At 37.5% G+C, this 11,886-nt stretch overlaps 1 protein-coding gene across 1 annotated transcript; it reads right to left on the reverse strand.

Moving 5' to 3' along the window:
- Positions 1-1,046: 1,046 nt before the first annotated feature.
- LOC308128980 (tubby-related protein 3-like) lies at positions 1,047-11,115 on the reverse strand (the record flags this gene model as incomplete). The annotated part of the gene is made up of 13 exons (XM_080494707.1): positions 1,047-1,180; positions 1,868-2,039; positions 3,157-3,255; positions 3,372-3,480; positions 3,629-3,741; positions 4,011-4,175; positions 4,309-4,388; positions 4,459-4,605; positions 5,299-5,418; positions 8,255-8,383; positions 8,503-8,613; positions 8,712-8,838; positions 11,101-11,115. 13 exons carry the CDS (start codon positions 11,113-11,115, stop codon positions 1,047-1,049), a joined length of 1,521 nt encoding a protein of 506 aa, XP_080350833.1.
- Positions 11,116-11,886: the final 771 nt, after the last annotated feature.

An 11,886-nucleotide genomic window follows, 5' to 3' on the forward strand; every position in this document is an offset into this window, starting at 1 on the left:
CACAGCAGATGATACAGTCATAAAACATATTTATAGCTATCCCTGTACATAAGAAACATCTCAGGTATAAAGTGTGAAAGAGGAATCTGTGCCACTATTCCGATATATTACCATTGCAAAGTAGGCAACGACTTCAATTGGGTTGTTTTTCTGCACAAAGCTGTCCCCTGGAAACAAGATGAGGTAGACAAAAACATGTGCACACAATGTAAGGTGATCTTCAGGATGGTTTTTTAAAATTTTATTTTACATGCAACTTTATCACAACAGGTCTAGAAATGCAGCAAAGGCGTTTAGGAAAATAAAGCTTTTTTTTGTTTTTTTTGTGTGTTTTTTTTAACAAAACCAAAAACATGGAGATAGAAAAACCTAAAAGAGCAGAAATCAGATACATTTATGTGAGTGAGGCAAAGAACAAAACAAAAATAAAAAGTGTACACCGACTTGTGGTGACACGAGACAACGACACAAACATCAACTGTCTGGAAACAGACAGTTGATGGGGCGAGACTTCTGTTCCAGGTTTATCTCCAATAAAAGACGCCATCTTATATGTGCCATTTGCACCCATTTGTCATGTATTTACTTCTTTTGAATAAATGCACCTCACAGAAAATAGATATTCTTGTTTAAACTGAGTTTTTTGTATGTATTTTCCAGTCACCTTTGACACACTGATCTATTGATAGTTTACGCAGAGCTCTACACATCCAGACAACACAGTTTAACAGAGTTAAAGACAGAGATTAACATCCTTTAATGATGTTAGTCTTAAAACACCTTCATCATTAAGGTGTATCATGAAAAGTCACTTGAGTCCTTTTTTTTTGTGGGGGGGGGGACTAGGACTCCCCTTCACTAGAGCAGAGCAAAGATCAGATGATAGGACAAAACGGATTTTGTTGCGGGGACGTCTCGCACGCCAAATGAAGGTGGCAGAGTGGCAACAGCTATTTGTTATCGGCACATGTAACAGAACGTGTCGGCGAGTCCAAAGACAGATTTGGTTCAGACTTGGTGCGAACAGACGGTCGGGGGAAGTTTTGTTATTCACAAGCAATTTTGCCATCGAAGCTGGAGAGTGCGATGGCGAAGGCCTGCACGGCACACATCGGGTAGTTGTAGTCCAAAGTGAAGATGTCATCGGCTATCCGACCAAACTGCATCACAATGTAGTCCACTGGGGGGTAAAGAAAGGGTGAAATGTTATTTTAATGGAAAGATGGGTGGGTAAAAATATAAATATGTAGAATATTCTATCTGTGCACCAATCACAATTATGTAAAAAAACATTTTTTAAATCATATGCAATGATCATTGGATGAACAAGAAACCACTTGCGGACAAAGCTCAGGTATAGTTTGAAAATAAAGACAGAACAAAGAGATTAAGCAATCACACATAAAAGCAAATTAGATAAGCCACGCTCAATGTGCCATTTAATCTGAAAGTGAAATATGTTTAACCACATTAACCTGTTTATCTGCAGTTAAGTTGGTCATTGTGATCCACAATAAAAAAAGTACAAAAAAAAAACATATAAATCAGAATTTCAATATCATGGCCATAAGGATTAAACATTTGATGTTGCATAATTTTTTTGTTTACATTTTTTAAAAGTAAAGCTTTGGATTCAGATTAATTGTTCAATAAAATATCACTTCTTGCGATGACTAAATACCTCTATAAGCTGCTTTTAAGTTTTTGCTTTATATTCATCATGCAACAATTTAAATCGCTGTTTATGATGTATCCATCTCTGTAGATCTAATCACACACCCTGCATCTTCTACGTGTTAATTAAGTCTTGATGTATATCACACAACAAGTGTTTGTCTCGATAGGAAGACGTTCAAACAGGACTCACGGTCTTTGGTGTGGACAATCTGGAAGTTCTTGATGGAGGCTTGGGTGACCCTGCCGTTGAAGTTCAGCACGTGAGAAGCACTTTCTTCGTTCCACACTGGCGTCTTGTTGTGAAGCTCGATCAGATTTTCCATCCTTCTATTCTGGTGTCTTATAAGCAGGCCGTCACAATCCTGCGGAGAAACGAGCAGACAAAAGTACCAATAAAGGATAACTGATCATCACACGGAGCGTCAGTCAAGCTGCTGGCAGGCCACAGCTTAGATGTTGGTCTTGTACAATTGTTAAGAACACATTTATCTTTGTGAGTTATTTTGTTTTAAGGAAATGTATTTTTTTTTTAGGAATATTCAATCTGACAACTATTAGACTATCTTGCAAGAGAGAAAATTAAAGAGATATTTATGCAGCTGTGTTGTCAAATTTGCCTGTTCAGTCATTTTTGAGTGAAAATAATGAATAGATCGCCAAAAGTGAAATACAATGAAGTGACTTCACACATTTGAATTACATTCTTTGAAAACAATAGTTTACAAAAGCTATGAAGTCATAAAGTTCATACTTTTGAGTGCTTGCAAAGGTTTTTATTTGCAACCAGCTGAGAATCTTTCGTCTCTCTTCTGGCAAATGTGTCTCAGGGTCACTCCAGTAACTTTAGCTAATCAGTTTCTTCCAGTATTTCATGGCAAATAGTTAAGGTCTGCTTTGGATCCTTGTCTTTTAAAAAAAATCAAAACCAGCCTTATTTCAGTGTCAGTTTAGTACCTGACAAACAGAATTAGCAGATATTCTGTGCAGACACGTGAACGTTTTTGCTTTTCCATCTTGCTCACAGCACATATGTGCATAATTTTTTGATCTATCATATGTCAACTTGACTTCCACAGTTCCACAGTTTAAGTGCCATGTATTAATGACATATCAGACAGTCGACTGCAAGCTCTTTAAAGCTATTTATAACCTTTTCCTGTTCCATGGACATCTGCTAGCTTCATCCCCAGATCGTGTGTTGGTTACTAAGAGAAGCCCATTGTTGGTGAATGTTATCACAAGGTTTGAAAAGTCAGAGAAATGCTGATGGCAAAGACTCAATGAAATGAAGCAAGGAAATGACATCCTCACACTTTGCTGAGCAGCTGAAGTTTCCCTACATTAGTCACAAAAATACAATGAATTAAAAGCTTTTGAGATAAAAGATACCAGATAGATTGTTTTCAGTTTTAACCTAATTATTTATTTTATGTCAAACCTTGGTGATGTGTGTATGTGTGTGTATATGACAGAACTCACGTTTCTCGGTCGGAGCGGCACTCGATCATTGTCTTTATCCATTCCTGGGATGACGACCGTCATCCTTCTGGGTCCTTTCATGCCTAAAACATTTGTTTCCTGAGGCCGGAAATGCAAAAAATAAATATTATCACTTCATTATTGACCTCCCCCCCCCCCCCCCCCCCCCCCCCCTAAAAAAACCCCAACGGTTCTAACGGTGTGATATAACTCACGTAGATGATGCCCACTAACTCCTGTCGAGCGTTGGACATGTCTGGGAGAGCTCTCTCTGGATTCACAGCATTGTCGAACACAGTGAATTTAGTCCCCATCAAATTTGACCTATGCAATGTGGAAACAAAGGCAATCCTTTAACGGCTGATATTTCCACAAGGAAACACCAAAAGAAACTGAAGCAAAGTGACATCAGCTTTGGCCAACATTGTTCCCGTGCTGCTCCTGATTTCTTTTAATAAACAATGCAATATACCTCAGCTTGCCCACAAAGTTTTCTCCACCTCTTGATAAATCCGTGGCGTCGATGGAGATGAGGTAATTTGAAGTTGCGCTTTTCTTTCTTTTCCTACCAGCCAACAGGAATGTCTGCGGATAAAAAAAGCCATGTTTAAATTTGATATAAGCTAACCACAAAAGCAGATTTGCTGTAAAAATGGTTCTAAGGATAGGCTTATATCTGTTGAATGAGTATGATAAATATTCTGGGCCAGTCAAATTCTCGGCTGAAGACCACATATTTCAGTTTATATAAATCCGTAAAACTGTGCAAGGTCTTGAGATAATAAAGAGATTCTATTGAATTGTGTTAATTTGATGTGGATGCTGTTCCAGTGATCAGCTGTGAGGCCGCCGACCTTCTTTTCATTGTCCAGGTGGAGGTAATACAGAGGGTACAGGCTCTTATCCATCCCTCTCTGGTCTCGAGTCACTCGGCACTTGACGGTGACCCCCTGTTGAGCCGGCTCCATCACGAACTTCTCCAAGTTGTCAAACTCGATCTCTGGTGATGGAGCTCTCTCCTGGAGAAGAATAACAAACATTCTGCCATGTGGTTCACTCTTAATCACACATAACGTTTTCCTGCCCGTGTCACACAATCCGACTCAAGTGAAACGTATCATTTTGTGGGTGAAACGTAGGAATGTGAGATACCTTTTTTTTCTTCCCTTTTCCCTTCTTCTTCTTGGACTTTTCTTCTTTTTCTGACTCGGAATCACTCTCTTCTGCTTTTGCTGGATCAGACCACGGGTTTGTTACATGTCATTAAAGAACCACGGAGAACAACGTTCTCGGTAAACTGACCTTTTTTCTTGGTCTTCTTGTCTTTCTCCTTATCTTTCTCCTTATCAGCTGTCGTTTGAAACATGGATGCCGAGGCAGCGCTGCCTTTCTTCTTGGACTTGGTTGACTTTGTCTCCTCTTCACTGTCGTCGCTCTCAGATTTGGCAGCTGGTCGGTGAATAAATGTTCACACATTCTGCATTCAAATGTGTGCTTTAAAGATGGCTGTTGTTACGTCAACAAAAGGTCTATACTCTAATGGTAGTGAAGGTTAATATTGTCTGATTTGTTTTCTTTCTTTGCTCTCCACTGAACCCAAGCGTCCATGTCCATGTCATCCCACCTAAGAGTCTAGTTCAGTTAGAAGTTTCAGCCAATATTTTGGATTATTTTGTATAAATTTCACAATATGAATACAAATGATCAGAATTTAGCGTCATGTGGAACTTATTGTTTATTGGTTTGATTGATCTTCAGTTTCTTTTAATATAAATGACAAGCAACTGGATATTTGTGTTGTAGTTTTTATACTTTACGAGGCCACATGTGGTATTAAGCACTATGCTTTTAAAACCAGAATGCTTCTGGTTTAAGAAGGTTGCATGTTCTCTAAGCATGTGTGAGTGTTCTTCCCGTAATCCAACTACATGTGTTAATGTGGATTAATTGCTCATTCTCAATCACCAGTAGGTGTGAATGTGACCGTTTTGTCTCTCTGTTAACCCTTTAATGGACCAAGGATCTGTTAATCTGTTAATCTACCCGGCCCAAGCTCTACCCAGCCCAAACTCGGCCGGGATCGGCCCCAGCTTCTCCAACGACCCACCGTTGTATAAATAGATGGGTGTAAAATGTAATCACCTTTTTTTTTGCTCTTTGTGTTTTTGTCTCCATTTATCTGGAACATTGAAGCTGCTTCTTTCTTCTTCTCTTTCTCCTTTGTCTTGGACTTTTTTTCTTTCCCATCTGATTCTTTTTCATCTGAAAAAGGGAGAAATGTGCACAGTTGGAAAAACAAATCTTATCTATCCTTGAATGTGATGTGTGAGTGGAGAAAAATGTGAGCGCACAAAGGGGAATTTAACTTTTTTTTTCCAATGCCAGATAAAGTTAATCTCAATTTCTCGTGAAATAAACTAAGTCAACTTGGGGAGTGAGTGCCAACTTCACATCAGTTAGGCAGCATGTATGTAAGGATTAGAGCAGTTTGGAACATGAAATTTAGATTTTGTGCGAATCTGAAAAATACCAGTGCTCCAGTTCATCTGTTTTGTCATTGTTTATCACTCTCGTCTCACAAAGAGAAGATCCCTGGTGGAAATGTGGGCTTGTGGGTCTTTCTGTGCGTGCATAAGCTTTCTGCAGATACTTCATTCACCTACCACAATTCAAGAACATGCTTTGGAGGCTAATATGTGACTGTATAAAATGCATGTGAATGCGTGTGTCTGTCTGTTTCTCTGTGTCGGCCCTGCGATGGACTGGTGATGTGTCTCGAGTGTAATTCACTCATACTGAACTGGAATCACCCCCACTTATTTGGACAAAGTGTTACCAAAGATGGATGTGAAGTTTACAGATTTATACCCTCAGGAAAATGTCAATAATACATATGCAGTTCCCAAACCTCAAAGTGCTCAACCTGAACAAAAAGGAGGTGGAAGATGTCAAATTCCACACTGAAATTAGGGGCACAAGTCTGCGATACCTCAAAACCTTGATTACACTCACGCAGCTGTCAACTCTCGCTCTTAAAACCTGCTCAAATCTGTCCCAACATGCACTCTCAGCTAAACTCGCTGCCTAATGACTTTTCAAATAGGTTGTTGTCTCAGGAGGTCTGTGGCCGTGCTGAGCTTCAGAGACTGAAAACGTTTGATTTAAGATCTTCCAAGGTAAGAACTCACATTGATAACTGAGGATTTTACCCAGTCTGAGTATGTGGCTGTGTTGTCTGGATGTGACAATTCCAAACCACTGCCAACACAAAAACAAGATCCCGAACTAAAAAAAGAAAAAAAAAATTAAATAAAATGCTTGAAGCAGAAATGACACGTAAGGAACACAACATAGCTTTTGGCTCTCTACGAGAGCAAAAGTGAAGTGAAGTATGTGTAAGTGAAACATTTTGAGCACTGCATGAGAAAGTTAATTTGACGGCATCAACATCAGAGAGCTACAGAGACAACATGCTGATCGTATCACAAATACTTCATACAGACCTTGGCCTTGTCTTTCTCAGTCAACAATTTCTCCAGATTGTGACTTGATGATGTAATAAAGCATAGATTTGGGGAGTTTTGTCATTTTTACTGTAAGCTGAGGAACACAATTTATACATGTTGGGTTTTTTTTCCATATGATAAATCCATGTCCAGCTTAATTCCTGAAATGTTCTGCTTCTATAAAATGAGGAAAGCTTTCACTGCTGGTATTGATGACGCTGATATATCCTGTCACAATTCAAGTAAAATATAAAAATCAAGTTGAAAAAACTGCTGAGACTGAATAAACTTGTGAATTAACAATACATGTCGACCAATGTTGTTCCCAGAAACCGAGCAATACTTTTTTTTTTCGCCTTTCAGGAGAGAACAGTGGGCCAAAAGCACAAGTTAGCACAGGCTTGACTGAAATCACTGATGGTTCTGAAGTCTAAAACTACTTTGAGTCAAGAACATTGGAAATCCTCCAAGCAAAACAATAGCAATGGAGACTTGCTCATCATCTGCAGTAATTCCATATCTACGCAACAATTAAGTCGTTTCGGCTCAATTCAAAAGAAGAATAACTTACCGGTACATAAAAATGTGCAACTCTGAACAGTGAGCGTCTGTATAAACTATAAATCATACAGGAGAAATAATAGTGTCAGGTTCAGCTAGTCCAGCTAGAAGTGAGATTCCAATTGTAACATATTTACAATAATATTAGCATGACGAAGACTGGCAGAAAATCTTTTTTTTTTCAAAAACTGTGATACATCTCAGAGATCAAGCAGCCACAAAAATAGAATTTTCATCAATTCCTTCTGTCAGTAACGTGTCAGGCTCACGAAGAACTATAACATCATAACTGGAGAGAGGCATAAATGTGAAAGTACAAGCCTTACCTTCCAGGTAAGAGAACTGTAATATGTATTATGCTGTCACTGTTTGAGTGTGTATTACTGTCTGTCATCCTCTGTTTGCTCTGTGACAGACAGTGACCTTTCCAGGCTGCACTCTGCCTTCACCCATTGTCAGCTGGGATTGGTTTCAGCTCCACATGACCTTAATTTCCTGGAAATAAACCAATTAGCTATTGTCCTTTAAGCCTAATTCACGTGGTGGTCACTGTCCTCACTAAAGCCAAGATTGTTAGAGCCGCAAATATCCTTATCTTCATGAAACGTGAGAGCGGCCGGATGAATAACAAGACTAAAAAAAATAAAACCCAAACACACCATCACGTCTCGTTTTCATTTTAGAAACAAAATGGTGAAATGCACTGGATTTTTATTTGTTCACGTCAGGTTTTCACTAAGCGACGAGTTAGTCAACACAGTCCCTACTGATTCCATAATGTCTAATTGCAGCATAAAGACATTATGTAGGATTTGCCTGTTCTAATATTTTAATTACAGTTTCCACAGTGAATTACATGTAGGTGAATGAGACACTTAACCGCAGTGTTTATGGTAACTCACTTGCCAAGTCAGCGTTTCCACAATGAAATCATCTAATCCTCTTAATGAGAGTCTGGTCAAATAAAAAAATGCCCATTTTCAGCACAGTCAATGTTTCATGAAAACTTGTTTTCCTACGAGATGTCATACCTTTAGATTTGGATTTCTTCTCTCTGGCAGAGCTTGCAGATGGAGAACTATCCTTTGTTGTTTTTTTCTTTGTTTTCTTTTTGGGGGTGTCTTCCTCCTCGTCATCATCATCATCATCTGTTTCTGAATCTGCAGGAGTGGACAACACACACACATACATATATATATATTTATATTCATTAAATTTTAAAGTGTCCAGTCCAGTTTTACAACACAAGCCAATATATTGTTGCTCATTATCGACTCACTCTTCTTCTTTTTGGGAGCACTTTTGGCTTTTTTCTTTGGCTCTTTGTCTTTTTCTTTTTCTGGTTCTTCTTTGTCTTTTTCCGGCTTCTTTTTCTTCACTTTTTTCCCATCTAGGATTTTAAAAGGGAAATAATTATGATTGGATCACATCAGAAGGAGAAACGGCTGGTCTGTTTCGAAATATCATAGTTTCTTTAAACTTGTTCACTTTGAACAGCAGAGCTGTCGTCTCCAGCTTCATTTTTCTTGGTTTTCACTTTTTTGGGCTTGGCCTCCGTCCCATTCAGCTTGGCCTCTGTTGCACTGTTGGCCTCCTCCTTCTTCTTTTTTGGCTTCTATAGATTTTCTTTTAGGATGCAAATGACATAAAATATTAGACTGTTGTTGGAAAAAGAGGCGGTGAAAGGAAGAACACAAAATGAACACTGTGAGAGAGTTGGACTAAACTCACTTGAACATAAACAAGAGGGGGGAAAAAACTCACCATAAGAAATTCAGATGTATACGAAAGCAAGGAATAAAAAGGTAAAATAGGATTAAGATCTTTACTCTATCTACCATGTTCATGAGGTGAATATTATAAAAAAAAAAAATTGTAATACAAGAAAGCCTAATTTTAACGGCAAATATAAATATGTATGCATTTGTTTCTGATATTATTCTTATGATATTCATGATTCTGGACTCTGACACCATAATCATCCATTTGTTTCAACTCATGAATGAATTACCAGCACATCTATATTCAAGAGAGCATTCAGTTTGACTGATCTTTTGCTATTTCGAATAGGCCAGTTTTAGAACAGAATTACTGTTTCTTATTAAAAACAACAAGAAACAAACATGTTTTGTAACCATTTTATATAACTTTTCCAGAATAAAAGATCGAAAGTAGTAAGTCACCAACATATTTCACTCTTTTTTCAAAACAACATTCAGTTTTGTCAATACTTTCAATGTGACTATCTGTTGCATTTGCCAACAATTAGCCCTGAGATTATGCAACAAGAACCAAAAAGTTTCAGAGCATATAAAAGGTTGGTTTGCTTCACGTTGACTCTTTATTTTATCTTTTTCATATGTTCTTTAAAACTGGGAGTATGCATTACTTTGCTCGCACTTTATCTTCATTAAATTGGCAATATTTCTCCTCCATGCACTTTTTCGTTTATCATGTCTGACATAAGCTTCTCTCAGGGACGTTGAGACACGAGCTTTAAAGTGAAATCCCAAAGGGTGTCGAACTCTATGATTCTCAGTCATCCTTGATAGTGGCAACAAATGTGCCCCGGACAAAAATTATTCATTTCTATGTTGTAATTTTCCCATAAGAAACCTTCAAAAACCTCTATATTTCTAGAGTGAAATAAAATGTAATCCACTTGTGTTTTAGTAAAGATTCCAGAGGCATGTTTCAGTTTGAGCACTAAATGTTTGCATTCGATGACACAGGCCGCATACGTCTGTGTCCAAAGTCACTGAGAATCAGGTCAGTGTGATCGTGGCGAGCGGAGACGGTAAATGTAATCCTATTACACGTAGATCCTGCAACGATGAAGTCCTATTTGTGTCTGCAGACAATCCACAACTGAGAGTGAAGGCCTGTGCATTGGTAATACTAGGATCAATTGTTCAAAGTTGTCTAATCACTGTTGGCTCTTGTGTCCAACTATTGTATAAGCACCTATATCTTACAACAATGCCAAGTATTTCCTTTTTTGTTGTTTTCTTTGGTTTGGTTTATACCGAGTAACTAATCTTTAATATATTGATATTTTATTCAGTCTTTCATAGCTTTGTGAACTGACAGTATTAATATAAATAATAGCAATTTACTGGGAGGATATACATTTTATTTTAAAGACCAATAACCTTAAATCTTTAAGAAACAGCCATATTTATTTGTTTATGTATCTGCGACACATGGAGGGGTTTTTCCAACTCTATTGAGCATTAAAAAAATTTTTTTATTTTTTTATTAATGTATAAACCTCAGGAAACTTAAACTAAATGCAATAAGTAAGTTATCAAGACAGATGTATTGCTTTAACTATAATTTGTTTGAGTTTGTTCAGGAGCAATATAATGACATAGGGAATTTTCTTAACTTATATGTTCCTTATCAAGATATAAGTTAAGGGTCGGAAATTGAAACAACTCAATCTTTTGTGGTGTATCGAGGTAATTCTTACTTTTGAAGTGAAGTTTAAATGTTATTCCAGCTGAATAACAGCATCCATTGCGTGTTTGCATTACGAAGTAGTTACCACATATGTGGGTCAAAGGATCTGCACAAACTTTGTCTCAAATATGTCCCAATGATTCTCAAAGAATATATAAATAGAATGAATAAGTGGGAAAAAAACCCTCTTAAAATTGAATTGCAACATTAACATGGTAAGTCCAATAATAAATATTATTATGACCAAGCAATGTTGAATAAGTCTTGCATTAGTATTTTGTGTGATTCTTTAGATTGCTCCCTGTAAGTGATTACATGTCATAATTACAATGATAAATGGACTGAAAAACTGATTTAATATAATAGACAAAAAAACTAAACAAACACCAAGTACATCACAATCCCATCCATTTACCTTCTCTGCCGACATGATGTGGCCTCTGGATTCAACTCTACCTCAGCTTCTTTTTAAAGGTTAGAAAATAAAATACAAAAGCAGGATTCTCCGGGGAGGTAATGAAAGAGTGCAGAAGCCCTGTACTCACTGTGTCTCCATCAGCAGAAAGTTGTTAATAGGATTTATGTGTAAAGCCATCTGCTGTGCAGGAACACGTCAACGGGAGAAACCAAACAAAAGTCTTGGGAGGAGGGAGCTGCTCATTTGTTTGTCAATTGTGAGCACAACTCAGACCTTTGAGACACGTTTTTATTTCTTGGGTACTGAGGCCGCTTTCCGCTTCAGTGCGGCTGTCAGAAAAATCGTATTGTTTTTATTTTTTATTTGTTTTATTACATCTATTGTACTGCATAGGCTGTATCTGATGTTTACCTGGGCCTTCAGCTGAGAGGGAGAACCAGAAACAGATTCCTTATCTTCTTGTATTCTTTTGAAAAAACAACAACAAAACACATAATTCATAAACACAGTCAGTATGAACATTTAACCAGGAGTGACAAACTTATTTTAATCGAGAATCCATTAAAAAAAAAATCCAGTTTTATCTTGAGTGGGCGAGACCAGTGAAATGTTTGAGAAAGTATAATGGAAACTCTATATTTAATTCTTATTCTGTTTTTAATGATCTCCCTTGAAAAAAAAGGGAACTCTACAAAAACCATATCATGTCTTTGCTGCTTTTGTTGCATCAAAAAAAAAAAAAAAAACTTGACTGAACTCTGATATTTTTTGACAAATCTGTTG

The sequence above is a fragment of the Blennius ocellaris genome, assembly GCF_963422515.1.
Source record: "Blennius ocellaris genome assembly, chromosome: 4".
Lineage (NCBI taxonomy): Eukaryota > Metazoa > Chordata > Actinopteri > Blenniiformes > Blenniidae > Blennius > Blennius ocellaris.